Source organism: Felis catus, chromosome B2 (assembly GCF_018350175.1).
Source record: "Felis catus isolate Fca126 chromosome B2, F.catus_Fca126_mat1.0, whole genome shotgun sequence".
NCBI classification, from domain to species: domain Eukaryota; kingdom Metazoa; phylum Chordata; class Mammalia; order Carnivora; family Felidae; genus Felis; species Felis catus.
The window spans coordinates 33,942,374-33,966,271 of NC_058372.1; the positions used below are offsets into that span (position 1 = coordinate 33,942,374).

Below are 23,898 nucleotides of genomic sequence, written 5' to 3' on the forward strand. Positions count from 1 at the left end.
CAGCAGTTGATATATGGAGCAGAAGCTGAGGCTCAGGGTGTCAGAGGTACATAAGGTGGCCCACTGCCCACAGCTCCTCAGAAGCCTGGCACCTTTTCCAGGAGACACCCTGTCAGGCTCCACAGGACTGAGCTTTTGTCGCTTCCCTCATCTCCCTAGGGGAGCTCACAAGGCTCGCCTGTGGGAGCTCGTGAGGATTGGCAGAGCCTGTTTTTCACACGCCAGATGTGATGTGTAGTGGGAGCTCAGTCAGCACCCACCCCTCCTTCCAGGACTCAGTCCTGACCATGAACTCCGTCCCGTCTCCCCAGAGTCACTCAGAGGATCAGAGGGTGTGAGGGAATGAGTGAGAAAATATTTTGTCGAGTATCTGTCTGAGGCAAAGTTGTGGTTTTCCCTCCTCTGTTTCCAGCTGCCAAGGGGGACCCCAAATCTTCATGTCCCTGTCTCCCCAGCTCTCACCACCATGGTCCGGGGTGCATTTCCACTGACATCCACGCGACACGGATCCAAAAAGTTGGTTCTAATCAGCCTCACGCCTCTTACCCTGTGGCCATTGCCACCGCTGTGCTTGTAGCTCTGAGAAACCACATTGTCTGACCCTTCTGTCACCATGCTGCCCATACTCTCGTTGTGGCTCCTCAAGCCTCCTGTAGTCCCTTCTGCCATTGGCCTGGTTGAGGGTTTCTCACGCCTCACCTGCCCCAGCCTCCTCCACCTCCAGACTTTTCAGTCCTGTGGAGAATGAAGATTCCGTGTGCCCGGCCCCTGCTGTTCAGATAGTAACTAATTAGAGCGTTTACTACATGCCACACTAGTCACAAACTGCTCCTGGTAATCACCAGGGTCCTTTTCCCGGTGTTGTCGCCATCCCCCTTCCACAACCCTGTTCTCCTCCTTGGCTAAGTGTCCTGTGTCTTGCTGTTTTAGTTAGGATTGTGTTCAGCTGCATGCAGCTGAAGTCTGGCAAACAGAGCCTCGTAAAACAGGCATTTCGTTGTTTCACCTCCGCAAGCTGTCTGGAGACAGGCCTTCTGGGGCTAGGTCAGTCCCTGCACAAGGCCCCTTCATACTTTCTGCCCCACCCTCCTAACCTGTCTTCTCCTGCTCAGAAGGGAGCAGTTACACCTCCAGGCACAGTATTCCTGTTGCGGGCAGGAAGGAGAGAAGGTGAACCTTTGTCACTTTTTATCAGGAGAAAAACAGTATTTTCAGAAGGCCCTCCCAATAGATTTCTGTTTACATATCGTTGGTCAGAATTGTGTCACATGAACTGGATAGCTGCAGAAGAGCTCAGGAAATTGAGTGTTTAGCTAAGCACGTGGCTGATCCAAAGAGATTGGGACTCAGGAAGATGGGGAGTGGAATTAGGTAGACAACTAGAAGTGATCGCCCCAGGCCACCACTGGTAGTCAGAGCCACAGGGCTGGCCATGGGAACTGCCTTACTCTGGGTCTAGTGATTGCCAAGTTTGATGATCAGGGATTGATCCCTGAGGAAGGGATTTATTCTAACCAATCTCAGGTTCCTGCTGGAGGGGACACCTTTAGGGAGTGACAGCAGGAAGTAGTAGACGGGACCAGAGGTGAACACGTGTGTAGGTAAAGGGGTTCTGCGTGGTGTCAGGGGCATGCAGGCACCCAGTGGCCAGGTCTGCCCAGTTTTCAAGAGAAGCCAGAAAGCCAGAACGTTTTTTAGCTGTTTTTTTGAAAAAACTGTAGGGTTATGGAAATACCACAGCGATCACACAGAGTTCCCATATGTCCTTCATCCAGCTTCCCCTAATGTGCACAATCTTACATAAACCCCGGACACGTACCCAAACTAAGAAACGAACGCTGGTTCAGTGCCACAAACCAAGTGGATTTTATTCGGATCCTACCAGTTCTTCTGCTACTGTCGTCTTTCTGTTCCAGGGTCCATCTTACATCGTATTTAGTTTTTATGTCACCATAGTCTCCCATCTGTGAGACTTTCTCAGTCAGAAAGGTAGAGTTTTACATGGCTTCTAAGTTTTCCTACTCTATGATAATAATTTGGAAATCATACATGCTATTGTATGTAAGTATGTATGTATTGTATGTCTTAGTGGTCATCTTAGAAATTTTTCCATTTAGGGGCGCCTGGGTGGCGCAGTCGGTTAAGCGTCCGACTTCAGCCAGGTCACGATCTCGCGGTCCGTGAGTTCGAGCCCCGCATCAGGCTCTGGGCTGATGGCTCGGAGCCTGGAGCCTGTTTCCGATTCTGTGTCTCCCTCTCTCTCTGCCCCTCCCCCGTTCATGCTCTGTCTCTCTCTGTCCCAAAAATAAAATAAACGTTGAAAAAAAAAATTAAAAAAAAAAAAAAAAGAAATTTTTCCATTTATATTTGCCCGAACTGTTAAAGCTCATCAGCACTTCCAGCTGCCTCCCTCTCATCTTCCACGTTGTCATTTGTATGTTTTACCTTTTTTATTTTATTCCAGTTTAAATTGTTTTTGGAACAGGCAACACACCTGTAGTTCAGAGTTTAAAAGGTACGAAAGGTACCGTGAAATACCCCTCTCCCTTTAGTGGTCCAGAGGCAACCAGTGTTCCCAGTTCTGTGTAGCCTTCCTGGCTTACACACACATGAGCAAACATAGCTTCAGTAGATCTTTCTTGCATGAGGTTGTAGCTCTTCATTCTGCAAGTTGCTGTCTTCCCTTACTAATATAACATAGAGATACTTCCATTTCAGCCCATAAACATCATGACTCTTACATGTGGCTGTGCAGAATTCCTGTTTCCATATCATAATTTATTTGCAAAGGCCCCTGTTAATAGACATTCAGCTTGTTCCCCACCTCTTACTAGTCAAATAATACTGTCATGAATAACCAATACTTTGTGTCATTTTGCTGCAGTAGAAACAGCTGTAGAATACAACGTAGAAGTGGCATTTCTGGGTCAAAGGGAATGTGCACCTGTAATTTAGATAAATGTAGGCAGATTACCCTCATCAGAGGTTGTGCCCACTTACCTCTCTACCAGGGATGTGTGAGATTGGTTCCCCACATGTTTAGCAGCGTGTTAGCTTTTGTTTGTTTTAAGTTTATTTATTTGTTTTTGAGAGAGAGTGAGCGAGCATGTGTGCAAGTTGGGGAGGGGCAGAGGGAGAGAGAGAATCCCAAGCAGGCTCCACACTGTCAGCACAGAGCCCAACACAGGGCTCAATCCCACGAATCATGAGATCATGACCTGAGCCAAATCAAGAGTTGGACACTTAACCAACTGAGCCACCCAGGTGCCCTAACATTTTGTTTTAATTTGATTGTAAAAAGTATATTTCAGTATTGTTTTAATTTGAGTTTCTTTTTTTTATGAGTGATATTCAGCAGCCTTTCAAATGGGTACCTTTTCTGTATACATTTTCATATCCTGGGCCTATTTATCTATTAGATTGGTGTCCTTTTACTTATTCATAGGAAATATTTTAGAGAAATTAGTCCTTTGATGAGAGTTGCACATATTTTCCCCAGTTTATTATATTTTGTTTCTTATGACTTTTTTTCTACCATGTAGAAAGTTTATATTTTCATGTAATCAAATTTACTAATCTTTTATCCATAATCTTTTAACACATAAAGTTTTTATGGCTTTAGTGTCATGCTTAGCTCTTCCCCACCTCAAGAGTATGTTTATAGTTCAAATATGTAAAAATTTTTTTCAAAGTGGGCTCTGCCCAGTGTGAGGCTTGAATCCACAACCCTGAGATCAACAGTTATATGTCTCATCGACTGCACCAGCCACGTGCCCAATAGTTCATGTATGTTTGTGTTTGTTTAAAGTTTATTTATTTTGAGAGAGACAGAGAGTGTGAGTGGGGGAAGGGCAGAGAAAGAGAGAGAATCCCAAGCAGCTCATGCTGTCAGCACAGAGCCCAACGCGGGGCTCGACCTCATGAAACCGTGAGATCGTGATCTGGGTCGAATCGGACGCTTAACTGACTGAGCCACCCACATGCCCCCATATAATTTTGTTTTAACTTAAAATTTTTGTTTACTTCTTTGGACCTTGTCTTGGTGTAAGGTTGGAGGCAGAGATCCATCTTAGGTTTTCCAGATGACTATTCAGTGGTCCCAGTACCATTTCTTGGAGAATCCATTTTTTTCCTTTGACTTGAAGTACTATCTTTATAATATGCTAAAGTTCCATATGTGTTTGCATCTATTTATGGACTCTTTGTATTCTCTCTCACTGATTGTTCATGTGCCAGTGCGACGGTGTTTTAATTATTGTGGCTTTACTCTAATTCTTTTTATTCCTCTGCAGTGAATTCCCTGTCATGTTGGCCAAAGTGCCTCCACCCGGCCTCTTTGCTTCCTGCAAGTCCCGTCTTTTACTCTCCACGGACAACTTTCTCTCCTACTTTATTAACTAAAAGAGTGAGGCCATTCCATATGAGCTTTAACCACCCCCTCCCCAATTGCTATGATACTTCTTTGTGTTTTGCTCACCCTGTGCCCTTGAATTATTCCCCTCGCATCAGTTATTCTGCCACAGCTACCTCCCTGAATCTTCAGACTGTCTTTCTCTGCAGACCTCTTTATCCACAGACTGAGTCTCCCCTAGTCTAAAATACTTCCTGGCTTCAGCACTTTCTCAAGGCAGTATCCTCTTGTACATTTATTTCCTTGACATATTTACCAAAAAAAGCTAGTCTCCGTTCACTGTCTTACCTTCCTCACTACCACTTATTCTTCAGAGCCCAGGGTTCCGTCCTAACCACTTGACTTAAAACTTGTCTCACAAAGTCACCAACGACCTGGTAGTCACCGAATCCAGGGGTCATGTGTCAGTTTATCACCCTTAACCTCTGCAGCATTTGAGATGGTTGAGCCCTCCCCTGTGAAACAGCCCTTCCCATGACTCTGAGTTGTCCGGCTGTCCCCAGTCTCTCTTGCCTCTGGCCAGTGCTCTGTTGTCTGCTCTGGTGCCTGTTCCTCTGACCTTCCTTGACATGTTGCTATCTCCTTTGGTGAACTGAATCCCTTCCTGTGACTGTCAAGTCAACAAGGACACTCCCTGTATCTTTAGATTCCCAACCCCCCAGCTCTTAGACTCTAGGGCTGGATTTCCAAACTGCCTTTCGTTGACAAACTAAGAGGTTATTGTCAGTCTGAACAAAAAATGAAAGCCTGATGGAAAGGAATGATGAGAGGGAAGATTTACTGTCAGTTGGAAGTTGCTTTGCTGTGGAACATTGATTCCCAAGCTTGGCCGTAGATTAAAATCAGCAAAAAAATTAGAAATAAAGATCCCAATGCCCAGGCTGCTCCCCAGACCATCAGATGAGAAGCTCTAGGGACAGGCCCAGACATCCACATTTTAAAAACTCCCCAGTGGTTCCAGCATACAGCCAAGTCTGCAAGTGTAGAGCAGCGTGGGTGAAGGAAGAGTCTCAGCTCACCCTTGCCTTCTGGCTTTGAGAAGTGGGTGGATGGGCACGCGGGTCACTAAAGTGGGGATTACCAGAGGAAGGGTGGGTTTGGGGAAGATGGTGGGTTCTGTTTGGATGGGTTGAGTTTGAGCTGCCCATGGCACGTGCAGGAGAAGTCCCACAGATGCTTGAATTTCTGTAAAGCAGACCTTTCCTCTCTCTATCCTCCCACAGCCTGCACGTGCCTAGATACAGCCCACCTTCCCAGCCCTCCCTCCACATCCTCTCTCCTGCAGCACCCACCGCCTGACCACCAGGACTCCTTACGGTTCCCCCACTGTGCTGCCTCCGAGTCTTTTCTCGTGCTGTACCTCCAAGACAAGTTTCATGCCATCTCTGGTCAAAATCTACCCCACTCTCAAGGCCTCTGCCTACTGTCCCCTGCCAGGATAACCCTCACCAGCAACACCTCAGGATCTTACCACCGCTGACTGTGGCATTGTGGGCAATATTTTATTTGGAGATTGGAACTGCCTCCTCCTGGGTGATAAGGATGTGGGGGTCACCACCCAGTAACCCATCTTGGAAAGTCCTGGACAGAATGCATCTCCCCTTGCCTGATGGCTATGCTATTGAGGGTCTAGTTGCAGATCTGCTGCCAGTTGTGAGCCTAACCCAGCAGGGGCTCATGTCCTTTTCCCCCCACACCCAAACACAGGAAGGATAGGATCCACTCCCTTCAAGAATTGTGGTTTAGGAGAGCCTGAGTGCTGGGGGGCGGGGGGAGGGGGCGGGGAGTAGGGACAGGATGGTGGTTAGGAGGTGCAGTGCTTATCAGGAGCTTGAAAAAATCCCCTGAAGTCGTTCTGATCTGGCTCAAAGAGCAGGATGGGGCCGAGGAGGCTGGGAGAAGTGATGTGGTGGCTTGTCGCCCTGTCTGGTTCGTGGAGACTGCTCTGAACCCCACAAACCTGCCTCAGGAACCAAATGGACACAGGGCAGAAGGAGAAGTGACTCGTGGTGCAAGGAGTGGAGACCATAGGGTAGCACTGCAGGGAGGAGGCGTTCCTGCCATGCAGGAGCAGGAGCAGGGGAGCCCCCTCCATACTGGCTCCTCAGGTGTTAGCCCTCACGCATGCCCTGCTCCATCACCTTCTCATCCTCTTCCTGTCTGCCCCTTGGCCCAGGCTGATGGGAACTTCCCTGTAGAGGTCCATCTGCGTCCAGACCCAGATGATGCCAGAGCTATGACCGGGCCTGCAGGCGTGGCGCCGAGGGGAAATCAGCCATGGAGCAGCCACCAGGGGAAGCCCCTGAGGTCCGGCAAGAGGAGGAGAAAAAGGAAGTGGCAGAGGCAGAAGGAGGCCCAGAACTCAACGGAGGACCAGAGCGCTCGCTTCCTTCCAGCAGCTATACAGGTGAGGAGGGCGCGGCAGAGGACACGGGGCAGAGGCAGCACGGCAGGCAGAACAGGAAATGCCCTCCGCAAACAACGTCACGGGGTGCAGAGTAGCAGAGTGGTTCAGGACTGGAGCCAGACAGCCTCCGTTCACACCCCTGTTCTGTTGCTCATCGGCTGCAAGACCTCAGGCAGTTGCACTTCTTCTTTCTGTAAAACAGACGGGGCTTGTGGGGGATGTGGACAGGGCGTTTTGTGGGAATTAAATGAGCTGGCATTTGTCATGCGTGTCGTCAGTATTATTCCCACTGCTACTGCCCAAGGGATCCGGAGCCAATCTACATTGACAACACACTGGAAAGGTCGACTGTACCTGTGACTGTAATGATCAGTCAGAACACCCAACTCCATTGATCTGGTGCCAATTATACAAGTCATCGAGCTGCACTATAATTAGGCATCAATGCTAAGCGGTTAGTATGAATGACTGTAATTAAGATTACTTTTGTGCAGCCAGACAGTTTTTAGCTTCTCTTATCTCACTTGTTGGTTCCCCTTTTGTTTATCCACTGTTAGTAGCGGGGTAGACATTCTTCTCTGGGACCCTGTACCTTTCTGTCCCTGTCACCATCATGATGTTACGTCCACCTTCAGGGGCACTCAGAATCCACTTCTTGGCCCCTGGTTTTCCCTGCTGCTGATGTTGCCTCTTCCCTGCTCCTAGCGCCCTCCCCACCACTTTTCTCCTTCTCCCTCCACATAAGTGCCAACACATTCAGTTGATTCTTGCTCCCTTCCCTCAGAGGGAACTCGGTGTCATGAGAGGATGTACTTCCAGGAGGGGACCTCCTGATTTTGCTACTGGTTTCCGCTGAAGGAGATCCTGACCACAGATGGTGGTGATTCAGGGTGGAGGAGTAGGCCCACCTCACAAGGATGGACTCTGGAGCCCATCTCTGCGTGGAGAAGAGGTAGATGGTGTCAGAGTTGGGGCAGGGGCTGTTGAGATAGAACAGGTTCCTGCCTAGCCTGTAGCTAAGAAAGGCCCAAATCCTTGAGCCACACTATTTTTTAAAAAAAAAATTTTTTTTTCAACGTTTATTTATTTTTGGGACAGAGAGAGACAGAGCATGAACGGGGGAGGGGCAGAGAGAGAGGGAGACACAGAATCGGAAACAGGCTCCAGGCTCCGAGCCATCAGCCCAGAGCCCGATGCGGGGCTCGAACTCACGGACCGCGAGATCGTGATCTGGCTGAAGTCGGACGCTTAACCGACCGCCACCCAGGTGCCCCTGAGCCACACTATTTTGAACCTGCAAAACGAGTCCCTGGATTTTGCAGCGCTTCTTCCTCTTCTGGGCACGTGGCGGGGGTAAGGGAAAGGCCATTATCCCATCCCTCTGAGCCCACTCACATACCCAGGAGTGACCAAAGTGGACTTGGTGTGATTTCAGGCCTTAGGAGAAAGTATCCCCCAAACCCCACGGTAACCTATTCCCTGTGTGTTGGCTGGTGACTGGGATGAAGTTAGAGGCCGAGCCTTTCTCAGAAAAGGAATAGCTAACCAGAGGTGATCGGTCACTTAGTGCTAATAGCATGTACTGTTCCGAAATTGAGATGGGCAAGGAAGGTTAGGAAGCAGAAGGAAGACACCAGGGGCTAAGAATGAGCGAACTACGTCACTGAGGAAGAGTGAAAAGGGAAGAAAAGGCCATGGGATTTGTGGCCTCACCACCCAGCCTGGCCCACCCTATCCCCACATCTGGGGCCAGGCACACAGAAGTAATGACCTGTCCTGGAGTTTCCTACACAGCCTTGTGGGACCATATCCTCACATGATACTGCTGTTCACGTACAGATCAGAGTACAGTGCCTGCATGCCCAGGCAGGGCGAGTGGGCAAGATGATGGCATCTCGGGAAGCTTTATCCATGGGATTAGGGCACGCAGGGAGATGTCTGGGGGAAAATTTGCCCAACCGCCCTTGCGGTGCTATGTATGATGTGGTATTTAATATATTCCATTTATCAATAAATCGATGAAGGAGAGATAGGAAGACTTCCTTGCTCAGGATTTGAAACAGGAGGGGGTTGTTTAACATAATCATAATGTGTTAGAGCCATAGTATAAAAAATGTTCCCACAAATTCTATAAGGCAAACAACTGAAAAATAGAAACAGGCAGTTCATGGTAGGACAAATACAGCTGGCCAGAAAACAAAATGTTTTTCAGTCTACTCATTAATCAAAGAAGATATCTTCAAGATAAAATGTCATTTAGCCTGTCAGATTAGCAAAGAGAACCGTTTTGGCCAGAGGGGGAAGACATGGCCCTCCAGCTAAGAGGGTGGAGGGCAGTTTGGCAACGCAGGCCAACACTTTTTACATTCCTTTGGCCCTGCAGTTCCCCTCCTAGGAATGTATCCCATGTAAATACCCGCGCAGAACACACAGAGATTTCCACACTTATTTACTGCAGCACTGCTCATAGAAGCAAAAAATTGGCAAGCTCCCATCGTAGGGAATTGGTTATATAAACTGTGGTAGAGCCATACTGTGGAATGCGGTGTAGTCATTAACAAGGATAGGGTAGGTCTGAATACACTGACGGGAAAAACAGCTCCTGACAAATTGGGGATCCCATTGCTTAAAAATCTTTTAAGTATCGAGGCACCTGGGTGGCTCAGTCGGTCAAGCGTCTAACTCGATTTCAACTCAGATCATGATCTCACGGCTCGTGGGTTTGACCCCTACAAGTTTAAATAAACTTAAAAAAAAAAATCTTTAAGTATCAGGGAAGGCACTAGAAGAGTATACACACAAAGGACTATGCCATTAACTCAAAGGAGTAGGATCTTTGGTATATGCCATTATGTATTATTCTCAAATCTACAGTACTCTCCTAACTTAAGAAGCAAATGCATTGCTTTTCTTTAACAGGTTAAAGTAATTTGGGGGCACCTGGATGGTTCAGTCGGTTGAACGTCTGACTCTTGATTTCGGCTCAGGTCATGGTCCCAGGGTTGTGGGATCAAGTCCCAATTTGGGTTCTGAGCTGACAGTGCAGAACCTGCTTGAGATTCTCTCTGTCTGTCTGTCTGTCTGTCTGTCTCTCTCTCTTTACCCCTTCTTGTTCATGCATTCTCTCTCAAAATAAATAAACATTAAAAACAAAAAGTTAAAGTAGTTTTTGTTTCCCAAAAAAGGCCACCAGGTGAAAGGCCCTGGAAGAAAGAGCCTCACCTTGGGGAGCCAGAGCAGGGATCTCAAGGTTGTGTGATTATGAGCTATGGCTTTTGCTGGTGACTTCACTTCTCCAATCTCAGTCTTCACTTCTCCAATCTCAGTCTTTACTTTTACATTTTATTTTTATTTGTTTTGAGGGAGAGATAGAGAGCAAGCGGGGGAGGGGCAGAGAGAGAGAGAGGGAGATAGAATTCTAAGCAGGCTCCACACTGTCAGTGCAGAGCCCAATGTGGGGCTTGAACTCATGAACTGTGAGATCATGACCTGAGCTGAAATCAAGACCTGGACGATTAACCGACCGAGCCACCCACGCACCCCTCAGTCTCTGCCTTTAAAGTGTGCCCACCTCAAGGGCTGGCTGGGTAAGGTTCTCTGCCATGAGTCTATGACTTTGGCCTCTGGAGTCCCCTCAGGAATTCAAGAGGATGGGACACAGCCTCAAGCCCTGAAACAGAAGGAAGATCACACAGTTTGCTTCTCTTCTGACCCTTCAGAGGTTCTGCACTGATTCTGCGTCTATACCGAGCTCAACACCTGAGAAGGCAGGCAGGACGGGCCTGCGATGAAGAAACTCCTATGCCCAGTGTCCCCCAGCTGGGTCATGGCAAGGGTTGCTGTCCCCTCCTGCTTTAGTGATGGGCATCCCAGCCACACCCTAGAAAGAAGTCAGGGGTCTTCATGTGGGGATGGAGCTGAGAAAGATCAGGCGTCCTTCCTCCTGGCCTGGGCACCTCCCTCTCAGCAAGTATGTGGTGGGTGTCCAGGCAGGGGCTGGCTGTGCAGTTGAGGACAAGGCTGTGCGGCAGCCCTGAGAAGCCCACTGTGCAAGTGAACAGGACAACAGAAGTAAGGAGGCTGCTTAGTACCCCAGCTCCAGTGTCCCACAGAATTGGCCCTGACACTTCAGAAGCTATTTACCTATGGGGCTCTGCCAGCAAAGGTAACAGTGTTGGCCCCTCCTGGCCACTCTCACGGGTATGACAACAGCATACCTGCAGTGATGGAAACTAGATATGCGCGAGAACCTTCATCCATACATAAATGATGTGAATAAGGTCAGTAGTGTCTGTTTGCTGAACTTGTAATCCAAGATGGTACAACTGATAGTTCGTTCACTCTCTGGGAGTTGGGCTTAATGTTTACTCTGAGTCCAAACATTTGAATAATGGCACGATGTCATCCTCAGCAGTGACATGTCTCATCATTTATCATAATCATGAATTACTGATTTAATAGTAATGAACATATACATGCTTATGGGAAGTCATAGAGTACAATAAGAGCTCAGCCCAAGGAATTGGATGGTTTTAGGTTCCAGGTCTTACTCTGATGCTGTATTAGTCGGGGTTCTCTAGAGAAACAGAACCAATAGGATGTGTGCATGCATGGAAAGAGAGGGAGTGTGTGTGTGTGTAAGGAACTGGCTCACACCATTGTGAGGGCTGGCAAGTTGAAAATCTGCAGGACAGGCCACCGGACAAGAGACCCAGGGAAGTTAATGCCGTAGCTCGGGTTTGAAGGCAGTCCCGAGGCAGAATTTCTTCTTTCTTAGGGAGGCCTCAGTCTTTTTTCATAAGGCCTTCAACTAATTGGCTGAGGCCTACTTACATTATGGAAAGTCATGATTTAAATGTTAATCACATCTAAGGGTGCCTGGGTGGCTCAGTCATTTGACTCAGTTTCGGCTCAGGTCATCATCTCAGTTTCACGAGTTTGAGCCCCACTTTGGGTTCTGCGCTGGCAGCTCGGAGCCTGCTTGGGAATCTCTCTCTCTCTCTCTCTCTCTCTCTCTCTCTCTCTCTGCCCCTCCCCACTCATTCTGTCTCTTTGTCAAAATAAATAAATAAACTTAAAAAATTAAATTAAAACTTTAATCACATCTAAAAAATACTTTCACAGCAACATCTAGACTGGTGTTTGATCAAAAACTGGGTACCATGGGTATCACGGCCTGGCCAAGAGGACATGTAAAATGAACGATCTGGTTAATGCCACTGTCAGCATGTTACTTAAGCATCTGAACCTCACTTTCCTCGCCTATAAAAGGATAAGTAGACCTGCTTGAAGGGTTATTTAAGGTTCACATGGGATTAATGGTACAATGTATCCAGCAGAGCACCTGGTACACAGTAGGCGTGCCCAAAAAAAGAGCTGTTATTCATATAAATACAGTCTTTACAGGGCAGTCAGGTTTAGGTTCAAGTCCTGGTCCCACCGTGTATTAGGTGACCTTGGGCAGATCCCTTAACCTCATCTTAAATGGGGTCAGTTCTGTCTTCCAAGGTGATATGAAATGATACTAACAAGCTCTTAGTGGGGGGCTGATAAATGCTGGTTCTTTCCCCCTCCCCTCCTGTGGTAGAGGTGGAGGTAGACCCTCAGAAGATGTTTGGGAGGTCAGGCAGGGTGCGGCTGGAGTGGAAGTTCAGAGGCGGGGGCTCAGGGCCCAGATGATGGCCGTCAGGTGAGCAAGTACGTTTCCTGAGAACAGAGGAGGAGCCGGAGGAGGGCTGTGCTGCGCTGGCTTGGGAGAGTGGCCCGCTGTGCAGGCAGGCGGCCCTCGGAATGGCATGCCCTAATGGCTCCACCCAGCATTCCTGAGGGACACCAAGGCTGGGACTCCTGGTATGGGAGGGCCTCTCGGAACCCTATGGCTCATGGTGAGGCTGTGGGGCCTTCAGAACCTGGTCCCTAGAACGCGGAGCATTCTGCCATCATTACTTTTAGGTAGGGTGGTGATTCAAGGATAAACCCTTAAGCCAGGTGGTCAACCAGGAAGAAACCAAATTCTTTATCTTTTATCTTTTTTTTTTTTTTTTTTATTTTTGGGACAGAGAGAGACAGAGCATGAACGGGGGAGGGGCAGAGAGAGAGGGAGACACAGAATCGGAAACAGGCTCCAGGCTCTGAGCCATCAGCCCAGAGCCCGACGCGGGGCTCGAACTCACGGACCGCGAGATCGTGACCTGGCTGAAGTCGGACGCTTAACCGACTGCGCCACCCAGGCGCCCCCAAATTCTTTATCTTTTATCTTTAGAAAACCCACTCCCGAGGGGCACCTGGGTGGCTCAGTCGGTTAAGTGTCCGACTTCAGCTCAGGTCACGATCTCGCCGTCCCTGAGTTCGAGCCCCGCGTCAGGCTCTGGGCTGATGGCTCAGAGCCTGGAGCCTGCTTCCCATTCTGTGTCCCCCCCTCTCTCTGCCCCTCCCCTGTTCATGCTCTGTCTCTGTCTCAAAAATAAATAAATGTAAAAAAAAAAATTAAAAAAAAAAGAAAACCCACTCCCGAATCACCACCACTTCAGTAGCCCTGGTACACATGCACGCTGCCACAAAACCTCCCCCTGGAGAATGCATATGCTTTTGCCCACCCTAGCCCCTCATCTCCTCTGCCTCTTTCTGCCTCTTGGGTCAGTTTTTTTGTTCTCTTATTCCCCTCAAATGGGCAGCGGGTGCCTGTGTCTCACTAGCCTGCTACCAAGCCTCGCTGACTGCTTTCAAGTTCTGCAGCCTGTGCCTGTTCACCACCTGGGGGCAGGACATCCATCTCCCAGGCCCTGACACTGCCCTGGGCCTGTTTCTCCACAGTCGCCATTTGCAGCACTTCCCTGGGGATGCACACCCAGGGTCTCTCCTCAGGACCCAGAGCTCAGGTGGTTTTGGTGGCTAGTAGGGCTTGAGCAGCTTGGCGTCTCCCAGGTGATCCTGATGCCCCTGGGCCAAGGGCCCGTGGCAGGCCAGGGGAAGTGAGACGCTTGGTCTTGGCCTGGGGCCTCTCCGGGTCTCATAAGCAGAGACGCTCCCTTCCCCCACAACCTTGGATTTCTGTGAAGCTGTGGGTGAAGGGGTACAATCAGCCAGAAAGAGGAAGGTCCCTGCCTGTGTGGGGTACACAGCTTGGAGAGGGCAGAATTGCAGCTTGCTGACGGGCATCCTCCTAACTTAACACTGATAATTCCATGCCTCTTCCAAGTTCTAGGCCTTTTGTCTGTGGTAGTTCTATTACTTTTCACCATGACTCTCAGATAGATATGCCTGTCATCTCTCTTTTACCGCGGAGGAAACTGAGGCCCAGAGGGCAGAGCTGGGTTTTGAGCCCAAGACACCAATTTGATCTCAGACCACATGGCTCCTGAGTCACATTCTTAACTCTCAAGCCTGCTGTTCCTGAGCATCTGGAAGCTATTTGGAGGTCTTCCAAAGCTCTCTTTTTTTTTTTTTAATTATTTTTTTTTTTAAGTTTATTTATTTATTTTGAGAGGGAGGGAGGGAGGGAGAGAGAAGGAGCAGGGGAGGGGCAGCAAGAGGGAGGAACAGAGGATCTAAAGTGGGCTCTGTGCTGACAGCAGAGAGCTCGATGCAGGGCTTGAACTCATGAACTGTAAGATCATGACCTGAGCTGAAGTCAGACTCTTAACCAACTGAGCCACCCAGGCGCCCCCAAAGCTCTCACCTTTGAGCCCAGAGGGAAGCAATCTCCCTGACAGTCTCATGTCTGAGTGGTGGCTCCTTCACAGTCCTGTGTCATCTGCCTGCCCCTCGGCCAGTGATGCCAATCACCATGTTGTGTTCCAGTTTTCTTACCTCATTCTTACCTGAGCTAGACCAGGGCAGGGTCCGATCCCACCCTGCACACAGCTGGTGCTCATCACATGTCTGTTGAATGAAAAGAGAGGGTGGCATTGCAGTACAAATGACCAGACACCTGCCCAGCCTCCAGGGTCACGAGGGAAAACAAGGAAGGCACCACCCAAGAGGTTGGTTACTGTGGACAAGACTCGGTGGTGGAGGTGGGCTTTGAGACCCAAAGACAACGTGATTAGAGATGTCCCAAGTCTAGCAGAGGAGGCAGACGTGTCAGCCACAAAAACAACACTGCTTACAAGAAGTGACACAAAGTGAGCACGCATACAGACCACACAGATCAGAGGAGGAAGTGCCGGAAACCCTTCTGCCTGGCATCTGCGCAGGTCTCGTTTTCTCCCAACAATTCGCCCTGTGAGTTCTCCTGCCCTATTAAAATGCCTCTAGGAGTGCTGGATATTGTCCAGCTCCTCCAGCCAGTTGGCGCTGAGCTCAGGATGCCCAGGGACCTTAAGGACCACTTATTCCAGAGTCACTGAGTGCCGGCTCCCCATCCAGCAGCACCCTGGTGGCAGAGCTCCTGTGCCGTGGCCCTTATGTTCTGGTGGAGGGCGCCCAACACTGAGTAAACACACGTAGTCTGTCGTGTGGTGACAAAAGGCCAGGAAGAAAACCAAAGTGGCTTTGCCCTCCACGGCTGGAGGCTCCCCTACAGCCCTGTGCCCAGGAGAGGAAGGGAGCCCACTCGCCCCCATCTGTGGGCTGAGGTGGGTGCTTCCACCCCGTGGAATGACAGAAGGTTAGGAGCTAAGTCTCTGGGACAGGACAAGCCATTTTAGGAACCAGGGACTTGTGTCATCCCTGCCCTTGTGTCACCAGCCCAGGATCGCAGCAGGCCGCTCGGTCCTCCCTGCTGGGGTCTGGTCTGGTGCTTGTGTGCCCCTCCCTGTGGCCGAGATGGGGTCTAGCTGAAGGCTCTTCTGCTGTCACTCCTAGGACCCGAGGGAGAGCTGAGGAAGGTGTGGGAAGAGTGGAGTGCACCTTGGTCTGGGAGGGTGGGTTACTCCATGGGAGGGAAATCAAGATATGTTGTGGAGTGGCCTAAATCTGTATTACGTAGAGGTAGGAACAGCAGCCTGGGAAATGTTAAATCTGGGCTCATCTCCATGGTCTGAGTCTCCCTAAGGTACCATCCTGCTCTGAGCCACTGCTTCTCCGGTCTGGGGATTTGGCCTGTGCCGCCGATGAGGTTGCTTGGTCATCAGGAAAGAGAGCAGAGAATAGAGCAGATTGGCAGGCCAGCATGGCAGGCCAGATGGCACGTGGGGCCATGCAGCTGGCCCTGGGCTGGGAGACTGGGGCTCGGGGCACGTCCCTTTTCCCCGGGAAGGGTTCGTTTCTGAATGCCCAAGGGAGAGATTCAGAAGGGACTCCCGGAAATTCTTACTAAGTCATCTGGCAGCACATACACCCTGAAGTCATTGCCACGGCCGAGTGCTTTCCGCGCTTACACTCACAACGCCTGGTTCAAACATCTTGTACATTTAATAGAAAAAAACTTGGGGAAGTTCAGTATGCTTCCCAGTCAACATGACTGATACCTGCATTCTTTGTACTTGAGCAAGAAGTTTTGTGAGAATGAATCTGAGCTTCTTGAGTGATCCTTTACAGCATCTCCAGAGTCCACGCAGGAATCACATTTCCCAGCAGAGGGGGGTGAAGGGCAGCTCTGCAGGGGTCTGCACTAATTCAGTGTCCACAAAACACATTTCACACAACCCCACGTGGCCCACACAGTGGAGCCTCTTAAGCTAAGAGAGCTACTTCCCAAAGATGGTCTAAAAAAATTCTGTCTGCTTCCTCCCTCTTGCTCCTTTCTTCCCAAAACATAGTCGCTTCTCCCAACACACACTCACACGCACACACCCTCTCTCTCCTCCCCAGTGGCGAGCTCAGCCCAGGAATGCTCTGACTTACCCTGGAGAGTAGAGCTGCCATTTCCCAAACGCCTGCTGTATGTCAGATCTGGGGAAATGCTTTGGAAACTTTTTGCCATCCTCCTAGAGAAGCCCCACGTTCTAGATGAAGAAAGCAATCCTCAGAGAGGTCGACTCCTTGAGGCACATAGCCCTCAAGTGTCTGAGCTGAGGGCTGTATGATTCAGAAACATGGGCTCTTCCCACCGCCTGCTCTGCCCCCACAGGCTCTGTCCACCTCCCCTGGCCCCAGTCCTGGCAGCGTGTGAAGCCACCCCTATGTTGTGTGTCTGCAGACCTCTCCCAGAGCTCCTCACCACCCTCGCTGCTGGACCAGTTGCAGATGGGCTGTGACGGGGCCTCGTGTGGCAGCCTCAACATGGAGTGCCGTGTGTGCGGGGACAAGGCATCAGGCTTCCACTACGGTGTTCACGCATGCGAGGGGTGCAAGGTAGGGGCCATGGCGAGTGGGGGCTGGCAGTCGGGGCTGTGATTACATGGTGAGTTGAGCTGCCAGAGAGGCCGGGCCCTGACAGTGCCTCCAGTGGAATTCCCACCTGGGAGGCAGCCAGGCCCTTGGGCCCATTCCAGGCCTCCACTCTGGGTCCTGCTGGTCCCTCGTCAGGCCTGCCCTGCTGGGCGCCACCCCAGCCGCTCACATGGGCTGTCTGGCTGCTGGCACCCCTGGGGACGCAGCTGTAGAAGACCAGCAGGACGAATGAGGGTCTTGGGCTGAACCATCTCCTGACATCAGAGCTTCCAGCATGTCAAGGCCTGAAAGGGGCTCTTTGACATTTCTTTTTCCAGTCGTGTTTTTGGGATTGTCCTCCCAACTGCACGCCCATCAAAATGTCACATATATGTTTTTAAGTTTATTTATTTATTTTGAGAGAGAGAACGAGAGCAAGTGAGCACCAGCAGGGGAGTGGCAGAGAGAGAGAGAGGAAGAGAGAGAATCCCAAGCAGGCTCGGCACTGTCAGCACAGAGCCTGACTCGGGGCTCGAACTCACGAACCATGAGATCATAACCTGAGCCAAAATTAAGAGTCAGACGCTCCACTGACTGAGCCACCCAGGCACCCCTCACATATCATTTTATTAAACCACTGCCTGGAAAATACACAGAACCAGATACATTTATGAATAAATCAAGTTATCCAGGATACAATTTTATGTTACCAAACTAACAAAGAAGCATGTAAAATAAATAAGGAACGTCCCGAAGTTTGCTTGGGATTCTCTCTCTCTCTCTCTCTCTCTCTCTCTGCCTTACTCTCTGCCCCTCCCCTGCTCTCCTTCTCTGTGCGTGTGTCTCTCTCCCTCTCTCAAAAATAAACATTTAAAAAAATTTGTAATAAATAATTAAGATATATAAATATATATTTCAAAAGTTTTCGAGTTATTTATTTTCCTTCTCCCTCTCCCCTCCAAAAAAATTTCCCTGCATTACTTCCAGAGCTCAGGGATTTTTACATCCTTACACGTAACTGGGGCCCCTGACGTAACCCATTGGGCAGAGCAGGATTCCCAGCTTTCTCCCTTTCTCATGGCTTTTCCTCACCTCCTCACCGTCCCTCAGGGCTTCTTCCGTCGGACGATCCGCATGAAGCTGGAATATGAGAAGTGTGAGCGGATCTGCAAGATCCAGAAGAAGAACCGCAACAAGTGCCAGTACTGTCGCTTCCAGAAATGTGTGGCCCTGGGCATGTCGCATAATGGTGAGAGCCGACCCGGGCAAGGCACAGGGGGTGCTGGCTCCCTCCACACAGCCTGGAACCAGGCTCCCGGGAGCCCAGAAAGGGAGTGCCCTCAGAGCAGTGCCTGGCACGCAGCAGGCACTGCACACGTGTCACAGTACCAGCCGGCCTAAGACCTGCCTTCCCCAGGCTGCTCAGCGCCCACATGGGTCTCGGGTCCCGGGTCCCGGGTCCCGGGTCCCGGGTCCCGGGTCCCGGGCAGTCACCACCTCTCAGTACCTGAGGCTTAGCCTCTGTGGCCCAGAAGGGAACTGGGAACCAACCCCTGCTCCAGTAGTGTTGGAAACATCACTCCTAGAACCTCAAGCCTGTCTCAGATGGCCTGACAGAGTGTGAAAAGCCACTGCCAAAGCCTGGGATCACCTCAGCCCTTCTTGGTTATCGAAGGCGGGCAGGAGCCAGCAAGTGACCATATGTGTCAGCTGCCAGAAGCCAGGCAGGAATTTCCTGGAGGCCGGCCAGTCCTGGGAGTCAGAGCCTGCCCTGCACGCCAGGCCTCCCTCAGTCTTGTCTTCAGACCCCATACAGTAGGATTTTGCGGCCCACCTGCCCCCTCTTTGCCTATCTGGGTCACCCACCCCCAGGCGACAAGGGGGAGCCTTCTTGTTTAAAAGTCTTCACCCACAGCTACCCTCTCTTACATTTTAGATGGTGGCAGGACCCAAGCCCTCCATCTGAAACATTTCTTAGGTGCTGGGGCCTGGCACGTCTGGGGTTTGATCCCTCAGTCTGTAAATGCCTGGGCTCCATTGCTTGAGTGGGCTGAGGGGATTTCTTAGGAGATCCCAGGGCCAACTCCATTCTTCTTACCTTTTCTTTTAGAGAAGCCAGATTTGTATCCTGTTCCATCACTAATGACTAGTTTTTGAGTGCTTACCGTGTGAACATTCTTATTTAATTGTTTTGAAGCTGCCTTCTTAGCACAGCGGGCAGCGCGTCAGTCTCACGACTGTTTTGACAATCCAGTGAGGTTGAAGTATTGGCCCATTTTTCTTATGAATAAAGGTGAAATAGCCTGCCTTAAGTCACGTGGCTAGTAAGCTGCCAAGCTGGAACTCGAGTACAGGCCTTTGACACCAGAGACCGTCTTCCTGCCTGTCACACTGCACCGCCTTCCAGCCACAGTGGCTCAGTCAACTCCATGAGTTAGAGCCCTTGTGTGCCAGGCACTGTGAACAAGACAGAATCCCTGTCCCCTCGGAGCTTACATTCCGGAGGAGTTCCCCAACATGTCCAACGTTGTGGCTCTAGAGCTTCTGAGGGTCCTGAGGTCAAAAAGTATGTTTCCATTTTGACCCATGTAGCTGTAGTGGGACAAGGAGGTCAGAGGTGCTAGCCCCTGCCTGGGCTCCTCGATGACCTCTCCCTCACCCCCACCCCACAATACAGCCATTCGCTTTGGCCGGATGCCAGAGGCCGAGAAGAGGAAGCTGGTGGCAGGGCTGACAGCAAGCGAGGGGAATCAGCACAACCCGCAGGTGGCCGACCTGAAGGCCTTCTCCAAGCACATCTACAACGCCTACCTGAAAAACTTCAACATGACCAAAAAGAAGGCCCGCGGCATCCTCACCGGCAAGGCCAGTCACACGGCGGTGAGTGTCACTGCTCGGCCTGGCGGTCCCAGGCTCTGGGCCCTGCTGCCACCTGCCTGACTTCTGGGAGAACCGGGCCTCCTCCCTCCCCTAACTTCATGGTACAGGCAGGGGGTCTGGGGAGCATATGGGCGGGGGTCCCCCAAGGCCTGGCCTCTAACGGGGCCTGGTTTTCAGCCCTTTGTGATCCACGACATCGAGACATTGTGGCAAGCAGAGAAGGGCCTGGTGTGGAAGCAGCTGGTGAACGGCCTGCCACCCTACAAGGAGATCAGCGTGCATGTCTTCTACCGCTGCCAGTGCACCACAGTAGAGACTGTGCGTGAGCTCACCGAGTTCGCCAAGAGCATACCCAGCTTCAGCAACCTCTTCCTCAACGACCAGGTGACACTTCTCAAGTATGGTGTGCATGAGGCCATCTTTGCCATGCTGGCCTCCATTGTCAACAAGGACGGGTTGCTGGTGGCCAACGGCACTGGTTTTGTCACCCGTGAGTTCCTGCGAAGCCTCCGAAAGCCCTTCAGTGACATCATCGAGCCCAAGTTTGAGTTTGCTGTCAAGTTCAATGCCCTGGAACTTGATGACAGTGACCTGGCTCTCTTCATTGCGGCCATCATTCTTTGTGGAGGTAAGTGAGGGTGGGGCAGGTAGGCCTGCCCCACACACCCAGCCCTTCTGGGGGTTGGGCCCTCACTGCAGGGCGCCAAGCCTAAGCTGGAGCAGCATGGGGAAGTGTCCATGTGATGATGGCAGTGGAACACACGAGGCACTAACTGTACGTGGAGGACCGGCTCTGTCTTATAGATGGAGAGGAGACAGAAAAAGGACTGAAAAGGAATGTGCCAATATGTTAATGGGAATTATTTCCTTTTTTTTTTTTTTTTTTTTTTTTTGAGTTTATGTATTTACTTTGAGAGAGAGATAGAGAACGAGTGGGTCGGGGCAGAGAGAGAGAGGGAGAGAGAGAACCCCAAGCAGGCTCGGTGCTGTCAGTGTGGAGCCCGATGCGAGGCTCGAACTCACGAACCATGAGATCATGACCTGAGCCAAAATCAAGAGTTGGACGCTTAACCGACTGGGCCACCCAGGTGCCCCTTAATGGGGATTATTTCTGATGGTAGAGAAATTTTCCATCCTTGGCCTGCGTTTTTCAGATTCCAATATAATAGATACAGTACTCATGCTAACAGTGCCACAGAACTTACTTCATGCCAGGTACTGTTCTGTTTCCTAGAGTATAACTCATTTAATCCTCACAACAACCCTGTGCAGAAGGTGCTTCTGTTACCCCATTTTACAGGTGAGGAAACTGAAGTCAGAGAGGCTGAGTGGCCTGCCCATAGCCTCATCGCTAGTCTGTGGTAGTGATGGGAGTTGAATCCAGGCAGCGAGTCTCTTAACCCTGATAGGATACTGCCTTTTTCAGAAGAAAAAACAAAAAAGCAAAGGAGATGGGCCAGGACCCGGGGTGGAGACACTAGAATACTCAGTGGGGCAGTCACCGACAGGCCAGGGCTTGGGTCCATCACAGCAATAGGTCTGCTGTCCCCCGGGCCGAGTCACCCACACAGGGTAGGGTAGGGGTAAGGGAGCTCCTCTGACCCCGTTATGTCCCCATGCATGCCTGCCCCCTCCCACACCTCTGCCCTGTGTCCCCACAGACCGGCCAGGCCTCATAAACGTTCCCCAGGTGGAGGCCATCCAGGACACCATCCTGCGTGCCCTCGAGTTCCACCTGCAGGCCAACCACCCCTACGCCCAGTACCTCTTCCCCAAGCTGCTGCAGAAGATGGCCGACCTGCGGCAGCTGGTCACCGAGCACGCCCAGATGATGCAGCGCATCAAGAAGACCGAGACGGAGACCTCACTGCACCCGCTGCTCCAGGAGATCTACAAGGACATGTACTGAGGGTGTGCGCCTGGGGCCTTCAGGGGCAGGCGGACAGAGCAGAGATAGGCACCACCCACGGGACTTTTCCGGAGAGCAGCCCTGAACGCAGCCCTGAGCGCCGGCGCCGCTTGGCATCACACCGCGCCCGGAGCCGCACCGGGAGCCGTGGAATCCCATCCTGTGCTCAGACACGCGGTCTCTCGCCCCTGCTCTGCTCCCTGCGCTCCCTTCTTCCTCGTGCTCGGTCTCAGTCCCTCTTTCTTCTCTAATTTCCTTGCGCTCCCTCTCTTCCTTTCTCTCTGTAGGTTTGCCTCTTCCTCACTCCCTCCCTCCCCTTCTCTCTCCCCATCCCTGTGTCTGTCCCTCCTTTTGTGAGACAGTTTGTGTTACTTCACCAGCAGCATGGAACGGGTCCTCTGCCTTTGTCCGCCCCGTCCCCTGTCCCCCAAGGAGCAGGAGGAATGGGCCTGCCCTCTGTACCAACAGTCACCTGCAGGGGTAGGGGCCTCACTTCTCCTGTCTTCACAGCAAAGGATTTGGGCCATCCAAAGAAACACTAAGTTCTCTGGGCCAGGCTTCCTGGGGAAGCCACGCAGGGCCTGGGCTGACTGCAGCAACAGCCCGAGTCACCGAGTCACTCCCCCAGACTATCACCGCCTTCCCCTACCCAGCCAACCCCTCTCCAGCAGCACGTCCCAGCCCCACTGATACCAATGCCCTCTCTGTTCTTCTTTTCACCAGTCTTCCAGGTCAGTGTCACTGATGGTCCCCTGCGCTGGCCGCTGGGGGACACCCCCAGCCTGGAAGGAGGTGGGCGTCCCTCCAGGTGGGACCCCCACTGAAGAGGAGCAAGCCTCGAGGGAGGCAGATGTTGGCAGGGAAGGCAGCAGGCGGTGTACTTAATTCTGACCCCAGGCCTTGGTGTCATCGGCACCCATCCCCCCTACTCCCACTCTGCAGCAGCCACTGACCACGACTCCTGTTTCTCCACTCAGTGCCAGGACCCGGCCTCAGATGCATCCAGGAGCCCAGCTGAAGCCCACGCCCCCCCACACACACTCCCTGGAGCTCCCACTCCACACACACAAGCACTGACTCACTTTACCTGGTTCCACACCCTTCACCCTGCCCTCCCTTCCCTGAGACAGATGGGCTAGAGGGGCCTACAGGCAGATGGGCAGAGCTGGGCCAGATCCCTTGGTGGCCAGGGGTCAGCTGAGCCAGCCCAGCACCTGCTCATGTGTGACTGCTCAGTGTGACGTCCATTCGTCCCAACAGTTCTGCCGCCCTCCCCTTCCCGTGTTTGGCCCGGCTGGTCACTGACCCTGTGCAGCTTCTGGTGACCAGAGACCTTGCCAGGCCCAGTCCCGCTCCTCCCACGTGAAGCACTAAGCCTGGGAAGAGGGGCTGAAGCCCAGCTTGGATGCTGTGTCTGAGCAGGAAGGCCGAGAGCCCACCCAGGCTGCTTCTCCAGGAAAGAGACTGGCCTGGAAGGGCGAGGGACTTGCTGAGGGTCTATGAGAAAGGTTGGGGAAGGGCTGAGGCCAGAGCCCAGGCTTCCTGGGTCCCGTCCATCTGCCCCTGCCTTCCATGCCCTGAGCTCATTCTCTACTGACAAGATACTTCCCTCTCCCACCCCCACCCTCGGCTGACCAAGGATTGGGGTTGGGGTGCTCCCTTTGAGCCAGCGCTGTAAAGGGAGAGACGCTGTGCCTGACCCCCGGCCCCCACCCCCCCCCCCCCCCAGGTCTGGTGCTGAGGATATAGCTCTTCTCAGTGTCTGAACAATCTCCAAAATCGAAATGTATATTTTTGCTAGGAGCCCCAGCTTCCTGTGTTTTTAATATAAATAGTGTACACAGACTGACAGAACTTTAAATAAATGGGAATTAAATATTTAAGAGTTGATTTAGGCTGACTCAGTTATTTACGTGTTTTTCCCAGGCGGCTGACCAGACCCCTCCCCCTCCTCCATGTCCAGCGCACGAAGTGGGAAACTTGGCTGGGCAAGTGAGACTTTGGGGTACAGGCCAGGAGAGTTGATTCTGGCTTGTG

The 23,898-nt window shown here is 51.5% G+C and overlaps 1 protein-coding gene across 6 annotated transcripts in view; it reads left to right on the forward strand.

Annotated features, from left to right (window-relative positions):
* PPARD (peroxisome proliferator activated receptor delta) overlaps positions 1-23,744 on the forward strand; it is an 84,213-nt gene extending 60,469 nt beyond the window's left edge. For 3 of the 6 annotated variants that reach the window (XM_019830482.3, XM_019830483.3, XM_019830484.3), the window contains 5 exons: positions 6,588-6,818; positions 18,183-18,321; positions 19,750-19,952; positions 20,130-20,580; positions 21,614-23,744. In XM_019830482.3, the coding sequence (XP_019686041.1) occupies positions 6,648-6,818; positions 18,183-18,321; positions 19,750-19,952; positions 20,130-20,580; positions 21,614-21,861 (1,212 nt within the window). In that variant the 5' untranslated portion in view covers positions 6,588-6,647 and the 3' untranslated portion in view covers positions 21,862-23,744. Of the gene's footprint in view, positions 1-6,587; positions 6,819-16,830; positions 17,055-18,182; positions 18,322-19,749; positions 19,953-20,129; positions 20,581-21,613 lie in introns of all 6 variants that reach the window. The other 3 variants (XM_011282251.4, XM_045057428.1, XM_011282253.4) reach the window with 2 other exon arrangements.
* Positions 23,745-23,898: the final 154 nt, after the last annotated feature.